The sequence below is a fragment of the Leptosomus discolor genome, chromosome 4 (assembly GCF_034619465.1).
Source record: "Leptosomus discolor isolate bLepDis1 chromosome 4, bLepDis1.hap2, whole genome shotgun sequence".
In the NCBI taxonomy this organism is placed as follows: Eukaryota; Metazoa; Chordata; class Aves; order Leptosomiformes; family Leptosomidae; genus Leptosomus; species Leptosomus discolor.
In genome coordinates, this window is record NC_141394.1 from 37,638,139 (window position 1) to 37,663,942 (window position 25,804).

Here is a 25,804-nt window from a genome sequence, read left to right on the forward strand (position 1 = left end):
TGGGCGTGTGCGTAGGGCAACTACCTGTACATTTTAACCATTCTTGCCTATTGCTCTATTTTTCCATAAAGCCTGAGAATGAGAAAGGCCAGAGACCTACTCATTGATCTAAAAATTAGGAGTTGCTTTGGTACCAGTGACTTTAATCCAGTTGCATTTGCTGTGTGCAGACAGAACATGACACCAGTCGCAATACGTACATTGGGAACTTGGAAAGGGTCAGTTTTCCAAAGCTGAAATAAATCAGTGGAATAACTGACTAAAAAAATTGTACTGTTCAAGGATATTTTATTTGCTCAGCAAAACACCATAGGTTGATAGGAAAAAGTATTCTGGCTGAAAGGAGACACAGAAGCTGCAATAAGCCATAAATACACATATAGAATGAAAGGAAAAAAAAAAAGCATCAATGAATTCAAGTTACAAGCTCATATGTCTCATAGCTGATTTAAAAATGAAGGTAAACTGATGAAGTATCCATTGCCTTTTCTGCAGGGGCTTTTTTCCGAAACATGTGTAATAAAGGATTCTCTCTCAGTCTGAGGTACTTTTATGGCTCCTATTCATATTGCATTAAAGGGCTTCAAAACGGTAAGGTATTTAATTTTACAGTGTACTTTGGAGAAACAGATGTCTCTTGCCTCCATGTTACAGAGGGGAAACAGGTACAGAAATATTCAGAACTATCTCCAATGTCAAATGGGATACATGCAGTGATAAAGCAAGAAGAACTTACATTTCTGAAAATTTCTGAGCAAGAGTGCGAATAGTGGATCACCTTTTCTCCAACGATGATGGCCACTACCCCTTTGAATCCTTAGGATAAAGAGCACATTTTATTATTATTACTACTATCCAAAGCTGTTGCTGGGGATTATAAACATCCCAAAGAATTTGCAGACTAGCAGAGAGCAAAGAACTGATGAATAAGATATTGGTAAGGTGAGGTAACTTGTATAACAAGACTTTCAATTCTTAGAGGTTAAGGACTGGGAAGCTGCCACTACCCCTTGCAGAGACTGTGTAGGTTTCAGTTTCTACACGCCTTGTGGCATGGGTCAAACCTAAACTTGGACTTGACTAGTGAACATTAGGAGTAGCGTTACACACTTTGACTGTCAAATTGGCAATGTGGCATCATCTTCAGACTGTTCAATGGAAAACGTAAATGGTGCTGATGGCCAGGCACTGGAGGGGTCATCAAATCAAACATTTCTAAGCATGTGAAGCAGATTTTACTTTTTCCTATTCTAGGTGGAATGGCAGCACAGGAGTATTACTTTTAAAAAGACACTACCAAATTATAAGTGAATGGCCAGCTTTACTAAATAACAATGCAATGAATACTATTTTTCTTTTCCTTAAAGCGGAGACTCATAAAAAGCTGAGTGGCAATTAGCAGCTTTCTCCATGTCCCGCTCCATGACCCGGAGGGAGACCTCAGCTGCCAGGATACCCCGGAGTGGGCTGCAGCACACACCACCCCCTAGATTCTGCTGCTATTTGCATTTCCAGGGCCCATTTTCCCTTCCCCTCCAGCACACCTAGGCCAAATGCCCTGTCTTCAGAAGAGGAAGGATTGCTGCTATTTGGGGTTGGGGGAGACAGAGCATTTGGGGGAGCCTAGTGGGGACCAAGGCAAGCGCACTGGAAAGATGCTGCTTCTCAGGATGCCTGGAGGCTCACTTCAAAGCTGCTTCTCACACCCCCCTCCCCCCTTTGCCCTCCTTTTCCTTTGCTTGCCAGCTTCAAGGATCACACTTCTTGGAGTATGTTCCTTCCTTTCTTTTTGATCAGGTCAGCAGCAGGTTCCTTGTCCTCCACTTGAAAACATAACATGGTATAAACAACCTCTTATAGGGAAGGAAAAAGAGGAGAAACGATTACAGAAACACAAAGATGTAAATGGGATGTTTGGCTCTTTGCATGTCTAAGAGGCACATGACTTCCAGACACAGCGAGACAGCACTCTCTTTGCACCTCTAGATTACGTTACTGCAACTTGTGCTGCAGAGGCTGTACCAGGATGCTGTTCAGTTGTGCAAAACATAGACAACCACCAAGCATGGAGCTCCTGAAAGCTCTCTTCCCCTTTGCTTCCAGTCCCAAATAGTATACTGTACTATAGCACGCTATACAAATAGCATGCTGCACAGCTCTGTAAACTCCCTTACTCAAATCAGCACTTATTCTACTCAATTCACTAATTTTATTCTTTTTTCCTACTTTAGTTAAAAAAAAAATAAATTCTCAGAGTACTTTTCATTAATGAATCCTTTAAGTCTTTTGACCCTGCAGAGCTGATGATTTGCAAGAAAAATACTCAGCACTTGAAGCGTCCTGTAGAATATTTTAAAACTGATTTGCAAATCTGTGAGTGTGCCAATTCTTCAAACTGAGCTTTTCTAATCTTTTCATCTGTGGCAGAACCAAACCAATGTCCAGCTTGAGCTATACTGCGTAGCTCTGACTGCTTAGGTAACTCATACAACACTGTCTTCCCCAGCAAGAAAGCACTTCCCTTTGGAAGAGAGACATAAATCTTCCTGAAGAGTGAATTTCAAACCTCTGGACTACTGATGCGCTTGGATGCTTGCTGGAAGCAGATGTTAAGTAAAGAGCCTGCATTTAGAAACGACACGGCTGGCCACAGTTTCCTCCTTCCCCCCCAACTCAGCTCACTTCAGCTATCACTCAGACTTGGACACGACCGTCTGTCCTGGGGAGCTCGTCCCCTCTGATCCAGACCGATGGAGACATCCCAGGCTGCTGGTCCCTGAGCAGGAGCCCCTGAAGCGAAGGGTCCTAAAGACACAGCCCCTCTTCACCACGCAGCAAAGAAACTGTCTCACAGTTGGTATGATAGGGTAGCTTTCCCTTCCCAGGGAAGAGAGGTGTGGGACCTGTACACATTTTTCTGTCAGAACCACTAGGTTGCAGCCAGTTTACTTTTAATATTATTTACATGCACATGTTCAATATGTCCTTGCAAGTGCCACAGCAAGACTGTGATAGAGGGTATGTATAAACCAAAATATGTAAAATAAGTAATTCTTCATAATTCAATATGACATCCTTCCTTTAATTTAAACCTAATCAGGGAATAAGAAACCAAAACCAGCTGTAAGCATTCACGTTACATCTCTCCGGGGAAATGTACATGAAGTTAGGATTCGTTTTCACCCAATGGAAATTTTGTGATTTCACACAACCACTCTTTTTGTTTAAGCTGCTTCTTTATTACATTTTCCATAACAGAATTTACAATCTCCACAAAATAAAAAGCAATTCCAGTGTATTTTCCTTGGGCAATTTTCTTGCCCTACCTTTTCCTGCTCAAAACATGAAGAGATTAAACACATAAGTGTTTCTAGTAATCTGGCTATCTCAGCCATAAATTCAACAGTCAGGAAAGATTTTTTTTTATCAGCAAAATATGCCCGGAAACTGTGCACAGCCCGGCACGATGCGCACGTTTCATTTTTTTTTACCATTCATATGGTAAATAAGCTTTTAGCAAACCACATCCAAAGGCCTTTTAAAGCTCTCTTCTCTGCGCATATCAATCCTGGCCAACAGCACAGAACTAAAATGTACAGTGAGCTCAGAAGAGAACACTTCCAACGATTAAAATGTTCCACCAAGCATTCCAGTGAGGAGACGCCGGCAGAGAGCAAGAGGGAATGCAAGCCCTCACAGCACAAAAGGACACGGCCCCTGGACCGTGGCTCTTCAACAATACCTCAACTATTAAAGGGAGCAGGGAGGGACACCACGGCAGCGTGAGACAAGCAGAAGCCTGTATCCTCTGCATCCAGTGGGAAGAGAGTAATCTGATTACGGCCTTCAGTCCCTCTGAAAGTCAGTCGCTAATGAAAGTTTGGAGAAAAATGCTCTGCTGCTGAAGCTTGCTCAAATAAATTGCACAGTATTTGCGAACAGCGATGTCTTATGAGTCCAAAGTTAATGCTAGCACCGGCCTCTTAATCTGTACTTAATAACCTTCTGGCAGAGTGAAAGGCTGACCCAAGGCAAAGTTTAATGATCAAACTGGCAATTACAGCTATTGGTAACAATTCATTTTTCTGCAAATGTGCTTTCCACAGTGGGAAGTGCAGCTATTAAATTTCCAGACATTTTTCACTACATTTCAAAAAACGTGACACTATCAACCATAAATACTGTGCAAGACCACATTTGATGTCAAACCAGGAACAGTGGCAAGATCTCACAGAAAAAGATAATAGACATAGTTGTGACATTTGTCTATGGTCACAGCCAGGAGTGTTTTCTTCTTAACGTACAGGAGGAGCTTAAGGAAAAAAAAACACTAAATTTTCCCTCACAGCAAAAGACTTCAAACTTGTTGTAGAGGAGCAAAATCACAACACTACAACTAGCATTGCCTCTTGTGAGCCTGTTGCCTTCAGTGGTGCTGCTGGGTTTATCAGAGGACAGACACAGGCCTTGCCAGCCTAATCCCCCAAAGTATGTAAGTACCTGCTTAAATTGAAACAAGCCGTTTCAGTGGGACAATCCACAACACATAAATGGGGCAGCCTGTCATTCTCCACACAGTGGGAGCCCAGGAGCCCAACTTCTGACGCCTTCAATGCGAAATTGTTCTCCCCTGAGGCAGGGGAAATTTGCAGACACTGACTTTCAGGGGTGCATCAAACAAGCCAGGATGCTCCTCTCCATGCCTGCAGAGGCGTTGGCCGTTCAGGGTTGCAGCTGGATTATACCAAGACTTTCCACTGCCTACATTCTCAGAGGAGAGGGTGAGGGATGGAGATGTCCCTCACGCTCGGCGGGATCACAGCAGTGCCACAGGCACTCCTTGTCCTTCTATGTGATTGTGACGAAATCCTCCTGTAAGTCACTGGCGCAATATCATGTACCTCTTACACAACTGTAATGGTAATGTCACAATTAAAGTCTTGATGCAGTTTTTATGAGGACAAAAATGTGCTTGTTGGTTGGAGTATGAGGGAGTTGTGGGAGAGAGCAGGAAGGAGGCAGTAGAAGGAAAGCAAGAGAAATAAGCCAGCTCAGAAAGACACGGTTTTGCCATTTTTAACAATACGCCCAGCCAATATTGTAGGTTTTAAACATGTGCATTATAAAACTGGTGAATTTTTCTTCTGCATTTTTGGAACCTCCTCCTTTTGATTTTTTCCCCCCAGCAATTAAAAGTTTAATTCAAAAGGAAAGGGAAAGGGAGAAATATGAAAAGTAGGCACTCTGAAGCACATTTTACTAGACCATTAATATATGCCTCAAGTATACAGAGGGGCAAATTTGAACTTGTGGCAAGAATTCATAGCCTACTAAAATGCATATTGTCATGTCTTATAGTCTGTAAATTATACTTGCAGTTAACAAAGAGTGCTTAGCAAATGCAGACAGAACAAATGCATTTCATATACGGTAGTGCATACGCTGAAAAATACTTCCGGCCTATATAATAAAGTTAAATTATGATTAAATTAATTTGGAATCTATTTAGGTTCCAGATCTGTTTTTAAGAAAAATACAGACACATATACATTTCCTAAGGTAACCATCATCCTGTGTACAATACACTAACATTTGTAAGACTTTTTCAGTCATCATTGATAAACAGAGATATTTTTCCTTACAAATCCTAAAACACATGTACCCATCCATGTAGTTCAAATCAGGACAAGATAAATCAAATCTTGTTCAAAACCAAATACAGGTACATGCAATTCTTAAAAGCAGTTTTATCTATTATCCTGATGTTCCCTCTTGTGTGGGCGGTTGTTTTGTTTGTTTGTGTTTTCTCTTTTTGCCTTTTTTTAAGCCTGGAAACTGCCACAGTGAAGTCTGGCAGCTATAACCTCCAGCTAACTACTAGCAAATGCTAACATGCTGTAAAGTGGAACATTTATACAAGATCCATCTGGTGCATACAAGTAGGAATCCAAGATTTAAAGCCATTACACTGTGCACGTGCATTTACACCTTCACCAAAGCTGGCAAAAAGACTAGATTTTTACCCCACAACTCCAGTAGTAAAAGGAAGTGTGTGAAACGTGTGCTGACCTATGCTCCTCCATCCAATTGTAGTTATTATATACCGCACTTCAGCATGTTACATCCCAGGCTTCATTCCAGGAGTAAATTAGTCCAGTCCTGAACTTGCCTATCAGAAATTAAATAGTACAAGAGTGAAACATGCCTATAAAGTATTGGAGTAGCTGAGCATTTTCTTTTGATCAGTCTTACAGCTTTAAAAGGGCACTCCGCTGGGTCTGGTAAAACAAGCAATACTCCCATCAAAAGGGCGTCTCAGCTGACTCTTTTTTGCCATAACTGAACAGCAAGGCAGGAAAAATGGCTTTGAGCGCTTTCATTATTCTTCATGAAGCTCAGGCTTGCTCAACCATACGCCTAACATTTTAGTATTTTTCTGCTTGGTACATTCGCATCATCTCAGGCAGAGGAGATGCGGGTTTGTCAGCAATATTTGACTTTATATACAGGAAGTATATAGGAAAATATGTCGATGTGAAAACAAGGTATACATGAATTAATGACAAGCCTAGTCATCACCATGATAAAAAAAAAACCCACAACAAAAAAACAAAAAAAAACCCACCACGACAAAAACCGAGGTGAAGGCAAAGGGCACTTTCACACTACCAGTGAAATTCAGGTTTTTGTTGGGAAGCAAACCGTGATGCTTAAGGTATTCATTAATGCCCTCTGTCGTCTGGCTTGGCGAATTGCAGTGAGGATTGACCGCCTCTCCCTAAGAGACGCACCAGCTCAGAAAGCCGTTTAGGATAACTGAGACTTCTCGTTTTGCGCCCATTTCCCCTCCTGCAAGATGCGGCAAAGCTGCAGCTCTGGTTTACGGCATCACGCTACGATTTCTGCTTGTAACCCAAAAATACGAGCCCGTTCCCCTGCAGGCACCGTTCCTTCCTTAGGCTGGTCATTTAAACACCAGGTGGCACCAAATAACAAGTTTCAATAGAGCTGTGGCCTTTTTTTGTCGGGAAAAAGTTGGTGAAAAGATCTCACGGGAATGTGTGATAAAAGTGTAAAAAACACAAACAACCACAACAAAACCCCCAAACCCACCGCCAACCAAAAAACCTCAGCATGGACCTGGGGTGAGTTCACCAAGAGCAATGTCTCCAGGAGCAATGCCTCCGCCTAGACAGACGGTGAGAGAGGGTGGGGCAGCCGGGCAGCCCATGCTCACTCTGGGACCTGACAGTAGTAACTACTCATCTCAGTAACTTCCAACAAACGCCTGTCTGAAGAGGACAAGCATTTTGGGAAACTGCCACAGGATCAGTCATTAGCCCTTCTAATTAACTGCTACGAAGTCACCAGGTGTTTGAGTGGGGCTCTCCTTGCCACCAACATTGGCTAACACTGCTCCATCTGATGGCAACACACCAAGACCAAGGGCAGTATTTTGGAGGGAGGAAAATCATGCTTTTAGAGTATGTAAGCACAAATGGGACATGCTGGACAACCAACAGGCACAATTTCTATCCCTGCACTTTGGTCTGCCTGACAGGTCGCTCTCTTTGCAATAGCCTGACTGCCAGATTTTGTACACTCAGTGCGAAACTGAGTCATGTGTTACTGTGCTGGGACAGAGTAGAAAGGGTGGTGATTTTTCCCCTGCAGAATATTGCTCGGAAGTTCCATAGCACAAGAGGATGAGCTCGCTAGTTTGCTTTTATCAACATTTCCATATTCAATTACAATTTTAGAAGCATTATAACTGTAGCTGGTATGAAGTCATTGCACTGTGGTGTTTCACAGTGCATAAAATTGTTGAAAGGGACTTTTGGAAGTCACAGACTGAAGTCCTCCTGCTCAAAGCAGGTCTAATTTAAGGTTGCCCAGGTAGTTTGGTGTCTTTTCCTATGAAGTTTTAGAAACATCTAAGGTGGAAATCCCAGAGTATTTCTGGCCAATGTGTTCCAGTTCTCAGCCACTCCCATATGCAGTCAGAGCTTCCCTTGTTGCAACTTGTCATGCACTTATTAAATACACACTCCTGGGAAGAGCATGGCTCTGTCTCCTTGATGCTCCTCCCTACCTCTGGGGGGGTACCCCCAAAGCCTTCTCCTCCTGAGCAAACCCAACCTCTCTTCACACATCACCTGCTCCAGCCCCCAAACCACTGTGGCTGCTCTCCACTGGCCTCTCTCCAGTTTGCTACCTCCCCTTGGACCATGGAACCCAAATCCAGGCGTTGTACGCCACATACAGCCTCATAAGCACTAGGAGGGGAATCATGTCCTGCTCCCATAGCTCAGTAGACAGCAGGCCTTCACCAGCACTGGGGCACGGTGCTGGCTCATGCCCAATGTGGTCTGCCAGCACCCACCTGCTGCTAAACTGCCCAGGGTTGGTCCATCCCCAGCCTGCACTGCTGCATGGTCTTACCCCAGCTCCGGTACAGGGCTGTGCATTTCTCTTTACTGAACTTCTTGAGGCTGGTGCTATCTCATTCCTCCAGCCCGTGGAGGTCCCACTGAACAGCTACTTGGGCCTCCAGATCAATCAGGTCCTCAGAAAATGTCTGCTGTTTTACAAAATCAGAAGCAATTGGGTTAGGAAAAACATTAAACCACCAGGACAAATGCAGAACACCATTACCTGTTAAGTAGCCACAAATCTCTATATTAATCACTGTCACGTTACTTCAAATTTTCACTGATATAACCAATAAAGTTACTCTTTTTGTGTATGTGTGTGCAAGAAAAGCACACCTGAGGACCATCATGGAAGTGGTTGACAAGACGCAGTACTGCTGTAGGTGAAATTTCAAACTGAGGGAGAGGGAATCCTGATTACACAAAGTTAATACAGTTATTTGACTAATCATCTTTTACACGCCACAGGTGTTCAATCCAATGCCAATTACTTAATTTTGTTTTCTTTGTGGGATGCGAAGGGGAGCGATCAGAATTTATCTACTCACATCTTGGCCAACAGACAGAGGCTGCTCTCAAACTCACCAGCAGAAACTTAACCCTGAAGCTTCCTCAAATTTTGACTGTAAAAGTTCAAGCCATTAGAGATTGTCCACAAGATGGAGCACGGATATTCCAACCAGAGGGTCGCTGACCCTTGGGAGGAAGATGCGACTGGTGGGTACCAGCTCTCAAAGGCTGCGCATCCCCAGAGCCTCGGGGCAGAGCAACAGGGAGGCACTGATGTTCTCCACAGCCGTGCAGAGGGAGGCAGGATAAAATACTCCAGGCTATCTATAAAACTATGTATGTTCATACTATCCACACATGCTGTATGACCATTATGCTAGCAAACTAACCCTATGGACAGGTTCACAATTATCACGATGTAATTTCTCCAGGCAACGGCAGGCTTGGGGGTGTGATTAGCACAGTCAGAACAAGCAAAAATCCAGCACAGTGTCACAATGTCCCACCTCTCTGATCAGCAAAGAAGTTGTACAGAAGTCAGGCTTTAACCAATAAAAATAACTTAAAAGGAGAGTTAAATTTGGAAAAAAAAAAAGTCAAACAGCCTGTTTAAAAAACTTCAATAGGGAAAACCAGTTCTGCACTTTTAATACTTACCTCTGCATTTTGCAGCTGAAGTTGTCCAAATTTAATTACATAAACCTCACTGCTTTCTGGTACAGTAACGAGGTACATTGCCTATGCAATGTGTTTTCTATGATGCCTCTTCTTCCTTTCCAATTTATGCTGCTCAGGTTCTACTCAAATTGGAGGCGGAGACTGTGCCTGTCATCTTCCAACTAGGCCATGTTTTCTATCACAATGAGCAACCAGGCTATAGTCTTGAATTTTTGTTCTTAAATGTCAGAATTTTTGTTCTTCCTAAATTCAGTAGCATTAGGGGTGCGCTCTCTCTCCACTGCTGAAGAGACAAAGTGTGTTGCTGAAACTTCCTTTAAGGAAGGATGGAAGGAGGGATGTAATCTTTCAAACTTCAGACTAAAGATCTGCATGTCAGGATTACTGTTTAGGGTGATGATGACAATGAGTATAAGAAATTGAATACCAGCTTCAGTAAATGATAACTTTTACATTTTCTTCTGTGGCAGCTGCGTTGTTCTCCATTGGCCATTAATACCTAAAGCAAGTCATGTTTCAGGTTATATTTTTACTTTTGACATGGCAAAAAAAAAAGTTTAAAGGTTCTATTTTCAAGAATTCTTTATTAGCCAAATCTCCCACTTACCTGCTCTGAAACTGCCTGTCTCACCAACAAACAAATTCTGCTCTTCTTCTCTCCACACATAGTTCCATAAAGACAAACTAAAACAAGCAAATTTTACATGAGTTAAAGGTTGCAAGACTGGACACCAGCCACCCAATATGAAGAACTGGAGATCAGATCCCTCTGATAAAAGGTCAAGGGCATATACCTACAAAGCATTTCTTGTTCAAGCAAGTTATATAAAGAACTTCTCAGAGAGCTACTCACATGAATGTGACAACACCAGGTTCTTGTGTATTATGTGAGCTCAGATACTTTCAAAGTTATAACTTCTATGACAATGATACAGCACTTGCCTGCTAGAATTAAAGATGATTTTTTAAAAAAACTACTTTACATTCTACAGCATTTTGTTATAACCTCTCATTTTATTTTTAATCAACCCCCCCTAGTTTTCAAAACAGAATGATGCTTAATATATATGCATTAAACTAGCAGACTGTACACCTAAAAAAAATTTTTAAATCAGTGCTTTTGTGACATCATTTTATCATTAGAATGTAAGCTGCAAATTTAAGGACTAATGGGCCAGAGTAACACAAGGCCTTAATTACTTCAATATAAACCACCAAACAAAATGCAGGCACCAGCAAGGGGAACACCATGTTTCAAGCAATAGCTCACCCACAGTAACCACAAAGATCAGCCTAGGTGGAATCAGTCATGCTTCAGTTTAGCCATCTAGAACTGAGATGCCTGATCTGCAACTGCCAGCTCATCTTACCTGTAATGGAGACAAGTTATTCTCTCCTCTTTCCCTTCCATAAACAGAAAAATAATTACACAAAACACAACAACTGCCAATTATCCTACACAAACTATGCCCTACTGCTTAGAGCACTCTCTTAAGTTGCAGAGAAAGGAATTGCCTCTCTTATCTTGGTAAAGTTGGCTAACCACTGAACTACTGTATGGTTCCCTTCCTAGCTCAAGGAAAGTGAAGAGCAGATTCTTGCTTTCTTTTCAAGCGAGAGAGTTTTAGGCCTCTGCCTCCAAAAAATACTGGGTATGAGGGCTCTTAAAACCTCTGGTATATTCAATCCATAAGATCTCACAGACTTTAGATCTTCCTGAACTGTATGGTCTTTCTCTGCTCATCTTCTTTCCCTACCTTTTAACCTTCTGCAGGAACACCTTCTCCATCCATCTGGCAACAACATTACCCTTTACAGACTAATCTTTCTGCACAAACCCCTTTTAGTTAAAAATCTCATTTCCTGAGGGAAAATCATCAAGGAAGGAAGTTTTTCACAATTCCTACCTCCCCCTCCCATATATGTCTTGCATACTTTCAATGATGATAATAGACCAAGGGCAGATGTTCCAGGGAGTTGGTATGGGAAACCATTACCCCCTCCTTTACTAGCCAGCCAGAGCAGAACCAAGCCTTCAGGTTTAAGTTTAAGACAAATCCCAGCCACTGAGCAGCCATTGCCAATGAACCCTCTTCAAAGCATAACCTTGGAAAATAAAAATCTAAACCAATATGTGATGCCTACCAAAGTGACTTTTTTAGAAAAATCATTACCTACCTAGTGATTAAGTGTGACCAGTCAGGGATAAGTTGTGGTCACTGGAAGGCTGATTTATTCTATTTCAGAATCCACCTTTGGTATGCTGCTATGGTGTGCTGTCAACAGAATTTGTACTTTCACAGTTTAAATGCTTTGGGGTTGGTTGTGATGCTGTCTGAGCTTTACACGTGGTAGGACAGTGATAGAAATGGAACAGTAAAAAAAGGTAAGAAAAAAGGAGCAAATCAGCTATATTTAGGTTTATTTTTCTACATTAAATTAGGTTCAGCATCAAGCAATACGAGAGGAGAAATGAATCCTTATACAAAAGCAGAACTTACCAAGTCATTAATTACATAAGATGTACCATGGCAAAGGCAAGCAAAGAAAAGGGCATTGCAGTAAACACTGCAGGAGTATTCAAACCATGAGAATCTTCACACTATTCAGCAAATCCAGCTTTATAGTATGCAATTAACAACGAATTACATTCCTATTGGGTAACTAAAAGCCCTCAAGAACTGACAGGATGAAGACTCGGATTTAAGTAAGCCTTCCTATGTTTATTCAGTTGGTGAGAAAGCAAACCTAAGATATTTAATGCAAACAGCCTTCAAGCATGAACTCCTCATGATGAATTTACAAATGGTGAATATTTACCACCTAGAAGTCAATTTGCTTCTTTGCATGCCAGTTATTTTCAAGCACAGATTTGTCAAACTCTACAAACCCTTTTACTGTTATGCTGAGAGAGCTTATGTTTCAGGGTATAAAAAATGGTTCCTGGACTGTTCATGCTAATGTGCTGGTACTGACAAAAGCAATCTGGTAAAATTGACTCAGAATTAACAAAGTTCGACAGTGAGGAACAGCATTGGCAAAAGGGGTTAAATGTAATTACAACTCAAGTAATCATTATTACTTGAGTTGTGCATCCCAGGGAGACAGTCCCATTACAGGACAACAAAACAGACAAAAATATGTAGGAAACAGGAAACTAGTTAACCTCTCCTTAAAGAGCGTGCTTCAAGAAATGTGAAGAATGCTTACACTTGGGTTGTCACCCTACCAGGCAGAAAGATTTGTCTGCAACTGTTTCTGAACTATTAAAAAAGAAACCATAAACAAAAAAACCTCCACAAAATATTAATCATTTAGTGGGAACTCCGCTGCAAATATATGTCATACAGGCAATTAAACTTTTATTCTCTGATATATAAACAAAAGCCCAGATGGAACCGTTTCTATAGCTTACTCCCATAGAACTATCTCACAAATACAGTGATGAAATTTTTTAAGGAGAAAGATATGTCCCGATTAATTTGGTGGTGACAGGCATAGGGCAACAAATAGAAAATATTCATTTTTAAAAAACATTCACATAAATATACACAGCATTCTCAGGTCAAATTGGTTTTGTATTTTCCATGCATTGGGCATATCTTAAGCTTAACAGCTGCCAAGGTTGCTGATAAAGCAGTAAATTGCTTTGTAGTTTTTGCTTTATGCAAAATCATCCTTTTTCTTGGGCAACTTACCATCAAAACATGTTGAATTTTACTAGGTCCAAATTGAAGAGTTGCATCATGTTTACCTAATATTCGACTGTCAGGTCTTGCTAATACAATCAAGGGTCTGTGTAAAGATTATAAAGTAGTAATTCAGTTCTAGATACTCTGAACATGAAGCTTTTAAGTCTCCATTGAAGCAAGGAGAGTCTGGAAGGTATTTTTGACTATTCTTTGGATTAAGCTCTCAATCATTCCAGCGACAGAAGGAAGACTGCATAAGAAGCTGCTGAGGTCCTAGGTATACATGTATATTAGATATATCAGAAAAGATAACTTGTGAAGATATATATTCTTATTAAACCTTGCAAATCAGAGATTTACTGTAAGACTTGACATATTCAATTTCAATGCAAAGTTAAAAGCTCTGGAAACTGTTTACAGTCATGACAAGAAACATGCAACAATGAAGTAGTCACCTAAGTATCCTTGAAGGAGTTACCAAAACTGTTCTTCACTGAAACCAACAGTGCAAATATACTCTTTGTTGACTTAAGAGTCACCAAGAAAAGCATATGAAGACACTGATATATATCTTGGTTTTCAATTTAATTAGAGTCTATGAATATTGAGAAAATAAAACAGTATCAGAAAAGTAATGCTTTTGACTGTAGTGACCTGGGAAAACAATGTGAAAGGTATTCACTGTAAGTTTTATAAATCAGCAAGAGAATAATGATCATCCCTGCTCAGCAATAGAAATTAAGCTGAATTCCACAATTCCACAAATAACATTCCTTTGTGGATTTTTCTGGGTTATGGTGATAGTAAACTACAACAGTAACTGGTCATCTTTTGTAGTTAAAGCTGGTTAAAAGTAAGCTTTGCTGACATACATTACAAATAAGACCATATTATTTGTCTCTGGTGTCAAGTCTAATATTCTTCAAAAAAAGGTTTCCACTGTGATTTGTACAGTGTTTTGCTACCCAAAAGTCTACGGAGCAGTGTTTCTCAACATCAGTTATGAATGCAATCTGCAGCTTGTACACATAAGACACTGATGTTTTGATTTGGTTTGAGTCCAGAACAAAAGTCAGGATTCAAAAGTGATTTTAGTAAAATTCCTCTTTTTTCATTATGGTAGAGGAGCCCAGACAGCATTTAGCCTAGGGCCTCCAGCATACTTAAGACAGCTCTTCCAGCAGCAAAGCACACTGTCTCACTTCACATTGAGAAGTCGCCAGATGGGACTGTGGAGATGTTCCACTCTCCATCTCCATGGAGCCACACCTGCCTAAGAGCCAAGGATCTATCTTTTTAGATATATTTCAGAGGGCTGCAGACTGCTGTATTTGCCAACAGCAGTAACGTTTGCGTGAAACATCTAAATGCCTTGTGTGGGGCTTCATTTTGGGGTATGTACATAGGTGAAGCTAACAAGTCTCCTAAGTTGTTATTTCACAAAATATGAAATAATTTAAGCTCACAGCTATGAACACCGTTAGCTCCATTAACACTAGTGGATTTGCTAGCCATTTTCTATTATCCCTAAAGCTGGTAACATTTGCTATCAGCAGCTGTAGGAATCATAAAGACCTGATACAGAACACTTTACAGATGCAAAACCTTTCTAAATTAATTTGAAGTTACCAAAGGACCATGTAAAAGATGCTGAAGGTAACAATCCTTTGATGAGAGTGCCTTGATGGACAACTTTGCAAAACTGGGATGAGTACTTAAGCCCCAGGTGAGCATATAAGATTTTTATCTTTGCTTAAAAATCCATTGTGCTGAAGATTGACTCCAAGGTGCAGGACTTTGCATTTGCTTTTGTTGAACATCATGTTGTTCCTGAGAGCCTATTTCTCCATGCCCTTTGAGTGGCAGCTATTAAGTGCATGGTCTCTTCCGTCTGCTCCTGCTTCTTTTGCAAGCTTCCTGAGGTTGCCATCTCCCTTCCCTGTTGCTCCTTGTTTAAAGCTCTCCTCATCAGGTTGGCCAGCCTGTTGTAAAGATGCTTTTGCCCCAGCTGTCATGATACTTTCCAGGTCTCTGCTGGCTGCATTGTTGGTGACCACACAGATAAGCAGCAGCAGTAGAAGTCCGAGGGCTGGACAAGCCTTTACAGTCTCTCTGCAACACCCCATAGCTGAGCACCTGGCAAGCAGCCTTGTGTAGGGTTAGAGCTACCCCGTAACAGGCAAAAGGCAGTGGTGCGGTCAAGGACTTCAAAAGTCAGCACATATCTGTAATGTTTTTAGTGGTGATGATTGAAGAAAACTAAGTCAGAACTTTTAATTAATGTAAGCAAATTATCAGCTGCAGGAATTGCAAAGGCAATTGCAGAGTATTTAACAGCACCGATGTTTTCTAAAAACAATCATCAACAGAACAAAGGACACAAAATTAAAATTATACAAAGTAAAAGCACAAAGAACTGCTTTCAAACACTTTTTTTGACTGATATTATAGATGCTGGGTGATGAAAAGCATGACATGAGGGGTGTAATGAGAGTTATATTTGTTTTACACATGTAAATATTTGCAAAATGAGCATATAAGACTTTTATCTTTGCTTTAAAATCGATTGTGCTGAAGATTTACTCTAAGGCACCCCACCCACTGTTATCCTGTAACAAATGATGACAGCAGTCAATGTCTTAGCTGTGCTGGCACTGTCATTACTACTGTCATTAAGTCTCAGAGGTCTCTATGCATCCATACAATACTTACATTTCTTTATAATCTTCAAGTACATGTTTTGGACTGCATCATCTGCCAAAATCAGGTTCTTAGGTTCCTTATAGATCTCCTTATATAAACTCTACATATTAATGAGCCGTCTGACTCATAGGTTGAGTGGTATCTTTTAAGAAGATTTAATGTGAGTGGAGAAGTATCAGTATTTCTCACCGTCAGCCTGCAAAGAGCTGAGTGTTGGTATCAAAGATACAGTAAGACGCAAAGTGATTTTTGCTTACAGAAAGAAGCTAAACCTGTGTGGCTCGTGTTACAAATGCAAAGCACATGTAGAATGCCGAGTACTTAAAAGATAAAATTAAAAAGTAAGATTATTTTGCCAGGGCACATTACACAAATTTAGTCTAGAGTAATGCTGTATGTCAGAGGCAGCCATACTTTTGCAGATGAATTTCAGTGCTGCTTTTTCTTTTTTCTTTCTCACCCTAGCAGGGGCCATCCTCCTTTGAAAACTACTTTTCTCCTATGGATTGCTGCTGCTACCCTGTCACCACCCCCTCCTGCCTCCATCTGCCACTGCCTCCTCATGGGCCATCACTGCTTGCTGGCCTCAACAGCTCCAGCTTGCGGGGGGAGCCAAAGCAGCTCCACTTTGTATCTTACCTCTAATGTTGCCATACCTCTTCAGACAGGAATAGGGATACGTACACGTCTAAAACAGGGTCTCTAAATATAAGGAGTTGAACATGATTCATGATTACTGTCTCTACACAGATGAAGGAGGGGAAAAAGCAAGATTTCCTTGCGGTTCTCCTGCAGCTCCCAGGTGCCATGGCGGGGAACACAAAGCCTCTGTGGTTTTCAATACCCCTCTGTGATGGCTGGCACTCTGCCAGCCTGTGCCAGACATCGGCTGCCGAGCCCACTGGGGATGTGGTGCTGGAGCAAAAAGGCAGAAGGAAACCAAAAATAAAGAAAGGGGCACCAGGGCTGGAGACAGGGAGGAAGACAGTATAGAAACAGATATTCAGGGCAATGGATTAGGGGCAAAACGGAGAAAGTGGAAAGGAGTTAAGATCTGGAAGCACTGCTTTGCACTTTTCTTTCTCCCATTGCAGCTCCTCTGCCCTTCAAAGCATTTTCCTATAAACCCCACTTTTCACACCTCAAAGAGTTGTTGCTACAACAGCCTTCTCCTACGTTCTCTCGGGTTGCATTTCCCTGACGAAATTCCCTAAATCTTTTGCTTCCTCCAAATCCCAATTTGCTTCCCAGTCTCTACTCTGAAGCAGCATCATGAGGGAGAAAGTGTCTTCCTGTTTCTGAATGTTTTGAGTGACTGCAAACACCATACATGGAGATATGGAGGGAGAGGGGGGGAAAAAAAAAAAAAAAAAATCACACATAAAACACCAGCTTTGTTAGAACTGTCTTTTCTCAAAATGCAGCAGGACCTCTCCTGAAGAAAACTACCCCTCACACACTTCACTTTACAAACAAAACTATCAGTTCACTGGATTGCTGTCCAAATAGGGTGCTCAAAATGTGTTCTGGAAACAGATACTCCCTGGAAAACACAAGAGGCAGCAAGGGAATAATCCTAATACACTTTTATTGCATCTTCTGATAAGAACTTCACATTATTCATAACAAAATTTATTTGCAATTAACTAAAAAATTAAGATTAAGAGCATCAGCAGAATATGCTCTAATTCCCTCCCTTGAGTTTTATCCCTGCTTACAGTCAGTCTCCTGCTGATGTAGATCCGCACCAGGCTCACAGCATCCTCTCGCAGCAGAGCACTGCCCTGTAAACTCCGTACTCCCAGAAGCATTAGGATAATCTCATCTAAGGCCTGGACTGCTGTGGCCAGGATCCGCACCAGAAAAGAATTTCTACAGAAAAACAGAAGCAGTGCCATGCATTTTATCACCCTGAAAAGGCAAGCTGTCTCCTCCCTCCCTTTTTAAGTTGCCATGCCCATAACAGCAGTGGCAAAACCCATCCTGCCTGACGTTTCTGATCTGAATTAGAGGCAGAGGTACAACAACGCATCCTGTTCTCCACTGTCCTGGCTGCCCATCTCCAGCAGAGAGGGGGAACACCCTGCTGGACAGGATCACCACAGGTAGGTAAGCTCAGTTTTAAGAGATTTGCTTCTAAGCATCTCTGCCCTCTGCCTACTCTCCTTGCTGAGGCAGCAGAAGATGGGACATGCACTTCTTACAGAGGCCCTAATTCACTTCTGGTATGTGATAAATCAAACTGAACAAGCACCAAGACATCAAATTGTAAATTAAGTCAGTTGAGCAGAGGCACCTTTTTGTAATCCTAACAAACCTCTGTACTGGAAGCAGCCCAAAAGATAGAGAAAAACAAACTCTTGCAAAGCAACATCAGAATCAAAGTGATGCAGACTAGAAAACACCAGAATTGCAGCTCAACAGCTAAGGTGCAATCATGCTTCTCTATTCACATCACAAAATAGATCCAGGATGGCCATGAGAGAATGAGGGCCAAATTGCAACAGAAATATGAGGACACACACTTCACCCTCAAGACTATTTTCTCATTAATACATACTACTTCAATTCCATTGAAGATCCTTGTTATGTGTTTTTTATGGCACCAGATCATTTGATTAGCTATATTAGCCTATAATAACTTCCTCTGAAATACTGTGCAATGTAATGCTTTACCTCTTGATTAAATGTTTGGTCAGCAAGGAACTCAATGCATGGCATTGTTGAGTATATTGTACTAGCAGCCTGGTTAAAGTGATTACTGGTTTTTCACTATTTCAGTTTCAAAAAACCTGAAAGAATCCCAAAGTCAGGAATTAAAGTATTGTAGGAGATTGTTGGCTAGGTCTCCTCTTCTCCGCCTAATACAAAGTAAGGCATCTGTCCAGCAACCACGTTCTTCTGCTTGTGCAATCCTGTGACCCCACTCCTTCCCACTCCCCCCTGCCCCCTCATGCTCCACATGTTATTCCATGGGGTGTTTCTTCTTCCCCTATTCTGGATGTTAGGCTTTGCTCTCTGAGGAGACACATTCTCATTGGATCCTCGATGAACTAATCGTTGCCTGACGGAAAGGTTGCATTCATTCCCCCCCCCCCCCCCCCCCCCCCGCCCCCAGTCTAAGTTGGCAGTGACTGAAAGAGGTAGTTCTTGAAGCCCATCCTCTGGCCCCTCGCTGGAGAAGAGAGCTCCTCAGTCACAAGCAGAAGTCAGGACAAACAAAGGGCTGTCTGTACAGCATCTCCCATCAGCCCTCCCTCTTCTCATCCCTGCTAGCTCTCGCTCTCCCTGGGTACATCTGAAAAGATACAGCTGCCAAGAAAGTGGAAGGGAGTGAAGCAGAAGAGAAAGGTACGTCTGAAATTATCCTTGTGCACTTGTTCTGCTGATGCTAGTTACAGAGTACAGCATTAGAAATATATATGGGAACATGAAGAAGATGATCTGGGAGAAGCAGATTGTACGCAAGAGACTCTATTCAAGACAGATGCATGGATATGATGCAGCTAAAGATAATTCTTTCACTGTGTTGCTCTTCTTCAAAGTTGGATGCTACATATTAACATCTGGAGCCATTAAGCATACTATATTGCCTTCCAGTGCTCAATATTATTGCAAAATTGATGAATATGGAGAGAGGTGTGTTCATAATGAATTGCTATCTTTAAGAAAACTAAGCGGGTTTTAATGAGAACTCAATTTCTGAAAAGAATCATGGTATTGATGGTAATTACAAAGCAGTAATTCACTGAATTCATCCTCGGTGAAATAGCTGCTGTCCTTACAATGTGCCAACTGTTCAAGCAAAATAGATTTGAAGGATTGTTTTTTAATGGAAAAAACTTCATAATATTATCAGTTATGTAGCTCTTGTGTAGCAATTTCTTAGTAATGCACTAATAAACCTAACTATTATGCACTAACACACCTAAATATTAAATGCTTAGCTCAGCATTTTACAGGTGTTTCTGAAAAGGAAATTTTACAAAGACATTTGATTTTGAATGGGCATCTATAGCTCTTGAACTCAATGCACATTAAGAAGCAAACATACTAAATTTGCTTCATTTTAAGTGCAACTTGTTAACACAGCACATGCCACTGGACAGATGGGAAAAGATCATACAGTAACATTGATATACTCCTTGTTTTCAACGTTAGGCAATCGGAGATGCAGACTGCTTAATAACTCTGAAGAGTATATTTAACAGTTGATAGACCAAATATTTAATGTTTTCCCAAACATACACGATCTCTAAAGGTACTAAAATACACATTCTGTGCCATTTCTCCGTTTTCCCTATTTCTATCCCCTATTTCTAACATCTAAGCTCCTACTAATATCATATGACCTTTAAAGGGCATCACTTCTCATGAAATATTACCCTGTTGTTCTTGGCCAAGGAGGCTGACACTTGCATTTTTCTTCTTTTGTCTTTTCTGACTACCTCTGCATCTAGTGGATCCAAAGACTATACAGTGCCAAATTGCCTGGCAGGATAATTCAAGCACTCTCAGCTGAACGAGCAGGGACAGCACTGATTTCTGACTCACAGTGCATAATTCCAAACTAACCATTTTCCTTTACACAAAACTCCAAATTATTTCAAAGTACTTGTCATCCCAGCTGTACTTGTTCTCAAACTTTACTTACGCCTTGTCAAAGTAACCGAAGTAATTCAGTGAACAGAACTTATGCAAATGCAGGGAGCTCATTTCAAATATTTTTAGATGGCTTTACTCCTGCTAGAATTTGAAATTATATAATCTTGATAGAGCAACCTGGTCAGGCTTAGCATGATTTGCATTCCTACTTTTTTAGAAGGTTTTACAAAATAAATCTAACAGGGTGCTTGCTGGCAATGAATCTTTGAGTCACCTTAGTGATTGGATTTGTTCACCACATTTCCCTGATCTGTTTTATGAGAAAAGACTGTTTCCATGGTACGCAAAACCAGATAAGGTCTTTGACATGTATTTCGAAATAAATATGCACATACTAGCTCTGTTCTTTACCTAGGCAATCAGTGACTTCCCATCATCTGTGCAACCATATTCAGGAAAAGAAGTTGCAGCAGTTTGTCAGAAAAAGATGCTGCATCTGAAAGGTCTGCTGAGTTTATCGGCATCGATCCTGTGCAGGGAGCTGATGAAACACTTCAGGTCCTTGGCAATGTTTCAGCTACAAATAGGGACCTTTCTCTCACAGGAAAGGAATAAGCTTTTGAAGAAAGGTCTTTCAACTGAAAGTTTCCTTTCAGTTATGATCTGCAAAAAAACAGAGGAAATATTTAAGCAGAAATAAAATTCTAATAAAATAAATACAATGTTTTTTTCTGAATAATAACAATGCTGAGCATTGGGAAGATGCATAACTGACCTGACAGGGAAGCTGCCTATCCGTAGCTCACCAGCATATTGGCTTTGCTAATACTGACTTCAGCAGTTATCCACATAAGCCCTCTCAACAATGCACTATAGCAATATCCTGTTCTATTCAGAGGCAAGTAGTGAGTTACCTTAAACTGAGGCTGCAATTTTTGAATCCAGCAATTTGACAGTCTATAGAAAATCTGCCCATTTTCAGGACAGAATGAGTTCTTATGAGTTTTGAGCAGACAGACACCTGGCAATAGATTCAAAAGAGCATTCCAGCCCTACTCCAGGTAGGGAAAGATCACCTCAACTATTTGGAACAAAAAAAAAAAATGTACACAGGAGCAAGGTATCACGAATGCATCATCCTCAGGGGAAGAACTCACAGAATAATCTAACCTTAGGAAAAAAAGGCATAAACCCCCTGCGTACTAAATTTCTCTTTCATGGAATTTTTTTTCCATTAAATACTTAATTAAGCTCAATTATTTGAACAGAACAATGTTACAGTGTACTCCTTGACATTGGCATTTATCAAGGTATAGTATAAACAAGCTTGTTCTCTTTAAGCATTAGACTTCCCTGAGCAGAACCCTCATAACTGCAGTGTTTACACTCCTACAAAATAAAATCATTATTATAATAATATAGATTCTTTACTCAACTCTAAAAAAAACATCAGGCAAAGTTAGAACAATGTTTACCTTATTTGAGAAGTAGTTTTGAGGTCTAAAACTAATAAAGACAGTACATTATTCAATACTGCACTCTAAGGTAATTAAAAAATAGATCCCCAAGGCTCCATTACTAGTAGTTTATAGGAGTCTCCTACTCAAAAGTTCACTTACAAGTTAATGGAAATTAAACGAATCATTCAATGAATTTTGCTTCTCTGACAGAAGTTCAAAAATACCCAAGAGCTTATTTTCAGTCATGTTCTTTAATATATTGGCTGCTAAATATTTTATTTGCCTACTGGTGTCCAAAAAACCAAGTTTGCATGGAATCTTATGGAAAAATACAATCAGAGCATCGACGTGTAGTATTTTACCCCTCATATGAATTGAAATTCCCAGTTTTTCTTAGCTAGAGTCTCTGGCGTGTCATTCATTGGCTGAAGAAATATCAGCATAGCAAGATAGCTATGGTGGTGACGTAACTACCCAGGAAAAGTTACTGCAAACCAGTAAATTTATACATTTAGTAGCTTATTGTTTGGGGTTTTTTTCAAAGGTGACCTCAAGAGTTTTACAAAATAACACAAGTGTTTTTTTTCTTATCTAGATAATAGCTCTGCCATCTTAACCTGGCATTTGACAGTCTTTGATCAGACATTGCTTTTTCCCAGTTATTTTTCAATTTGTCTAGAGCACCCTGTTCTGCAGCCCCGCAAGAAAGACTAGAACCAGACCATAATGATGTACTGTCAGGGGATCCACTCCACAGTGCCAACAGGATGAAGGACAGCAAAGTCTTCCTTGAGGCTAATAGAAGTACAGTCAGGAGCACGCAGGGAGAGCTCACTGGGCAGAGCTGACCATTGCTCTAGGTTAGTTTTCAGAACAGATGCTATTTAAATTCAGTAAGGTATCAGATCCCTTTCATTCAAGCATGAGGAAAGGTAAATCTCTCTAATACCAACAAAGTCTAGGTTGAGGCATTGTTCAAAACGCTATTTTAAAAGTGAACGAAGTGCAAGGGTCTTATCCAAATCTTTGTGGTGTGGTCAGTCTCTGTGCAAAGCAGCACAGAACAGCACAGCTAGCGTTAAACAGGCTCATGTAGATGACAGAAAGGCTAGTTACCAAGAGGAAAGTTTTGCAAGGGGTAATTTATCCCATCTTTTAAAAAGCCAATTAAACCATAATGACCTCCTGTAGCAAAATTCAACTAACCAGTTTGCAGTACCAAAAAAAAAAAAAAAAAAAAAAGTGAAAATTCTCAGTAATGCTGTATCATACCACAGCCTGCAGTCCAGGCAAGTGGCACTTGGCAGCACTACCAAGAGCTTCAGCCTCCTTTGGTGTTTAAAGCTTCAGTTCCTCAAGCTGTCCATGACAGAAGAGTCTATCAGCAGACAGTTTTCCCACAACTTTGATGAGGAAAGATATTAATAATTTTATGTGAGTGACTCGTGTTTCAACAGGGAAAATGGCCAGCAAGGCAAGGAAACACACCCAGACGTTTTCCCCTGATTTGGCAGCAGTGGATACATTCACTTACAGCACTGAGAGAACACAGCCAGCTCAAAGCAATTTTCTCAAGGTGAGAGGCCAAAGAAACAGCAAAATTGCCAGGAACAGAAGCCTTAATTCCCGATGAAAGGATTCCCAAGGTTGTACAGAAAGTAATGAATATCAGTTCTGCTGCAATACTATGTACCTCCTAGGAGAAAACTCTCCAGCACTCAGGCTCAAAGCTCCAAAAGTTCACAGGAAACAAAAATGCAAGCCAGAAAGCAAATTAGGGAAAGAGGTCTGTTCAGCAGCTACACCTGTGTCACACAACTCATTTCTCTTTAGCACCCTGCCGCAGGAAGCTTCACAAAAATGAAGATGGTCTCAGTGCTGCTTCTGCTGAGCACCCTCCTGGGCACCCCCGCGGTGCCTTCCCAGCGTCGCTCTTGTTACAAGAGGGCCCTCAAAGACCACAACTGTCATACCATCCCCAAAGGCACGGAGAACCTTCGACAAATCAATGATGGTCTGCAAGATCACTTTTGGGAAGGGAAGGGCTGCGAGGTGATCTGTTACTGCAACTGGAATGAACTGCTCTGCTGCCCAAAGTAAGACCATGTTCATTTCATACACACTTGTATGGTTCTATATGACCACCCATTATATTCCCATTGTTTTACAGTTTGCACTCGGAGGAATCAGTTACCATTTTAAAGAAATGCATCACTTCAGATGGTTTGAAATTATATCACGATATAGCCACTTACCCAATACGCTGCCAGTTTTCAGATTTTGTTTTCCAGGGGCTCACCAAGGACATGCTTGGCATATTTTGTAAACATGCATGTCCTATTATAGGGGACTTTAGCATTTAAATCACTCAACTTTCGACTCTTCTGTTTGATCTAAACTAAGTATGAGAACTACATCAAATCCTTATTCACAGCACTTTGCAATGAAGATGTTTTCAGGACCATAAACAAAACCATTCAGTTTCTGTTCCATGGTAAAGAAACATATTCCTACTCCAAGGCGAATGCAGACATGTCAGTCGAATATATGACTCTGTAAAGACAGCTGTTTAAAGTATGAAAGCAAACAGGGGCAAACAGAGGTTCACAAATGCCTACAAGGGAAGGAAAAGATTTAGCCCAAGAATGTCGACACTCCTCTGGCTTGCTGGCACTGCTGACAAAGCTGAACGGTGAAGTTCTCACAGAACATGGGATTTTCTGTCATTGCTTTATAGAAAGAACATATACCCCAGCAAAATTAATATAGAGTTAATAAACACCACCAGTCCATACTGGTATGAAGTAATCAAATGTATTAAGAGGTATTACTTCATCCAGCTTTCCAGCAACATCTTTACTTCAGGAAATTTAGATTAAAAATATCAGCACTTCAAAACTTACTTATACTTCAGGGGACACTAAAATGTGATGGCATTATATAGACAAGCAAAAATGGCTCTTTATATGTGCTCCTCCTACCACCCAACTCTCTCAAGTCCCCTAAAATCCAATGAAAAGCAACTTTTCATCACTCCCATAGGGGACTACATCTGAAGCAAGTGGGAAGGACTTCTAAAGCTAGAAATCTCACATTCAAACTGACAGCTGGGTTTAAGTAAGTTTTTCATTCTTCACTCACCCTAAAACCAGATATGGTGTCCTCACTCCTAAGTACACTTTGGGTTTCCTCCTTTAACCTCTGGGCTTCGAGCAGCCTAATAAAGCTTCTTACTTTGATACAAACACATAAGGAAGTCCTCCTTCAACTGTCTTGAGGTACAGAAGACCTACTTTGTAGGTCTGCTCACAGGACAAATTGCACTGAACAGTATGCGTGCACATGCCAGAGTTATGTATTTTTATAATACTATGTATGCGGCAAGCTTGCTTTCTCAAAGCTAAAATACCAGGGTGGAGTGCTGACACTCTGACCAGCCAATGAAAGTTTTGCTATTACTTCCAAACCAGGTGAGCAGAGGTAGAAATGCAGTATCTTCATCCAGACCCGCAGTTGCATTTGCATTACTGGAAGGGCATCCTGCAAACACAGTAATCCCACATATATCCCATCATAAAATAAAAAAATCCACAACTAGAAATGCATGTCAAATTAAAGTTCTGATAAACCAATGATCTAATTATTTAAATATCTGCTAATATCTTTCAGGGATATTTTCTTTGGACCAAAGATATCTTTTGTGATCCCCTGCAACAGCCAGTGA

The 25,804-nt window shown here is 40.9% G+C and overlaps 1 protein-coding gene across 1 annotated transcript; it reads left to right on the top strand.

Annotated features, from left to right (window-relative positions):
* The first annotated feature begins 19,506 nt into the window (after window positions 1–19,506).
* SCRG1 (stimulator of chondrogenesis 1) lies at window positions 19,507–25,804 on the top strand. Its single transcript, XM_009956599.2, has 3 exons — window positions 19,507–19,570; window positions 23,924–24,176; window positions 25,750–25,804. The coding sequence occupies exons 1-3, from the start codon at window positions 19,507–19,509 to the stop codon at window positions 25,802–25,804; spliced, it is 372 nt and encodes a 123-aa protein (XP_009954901.2).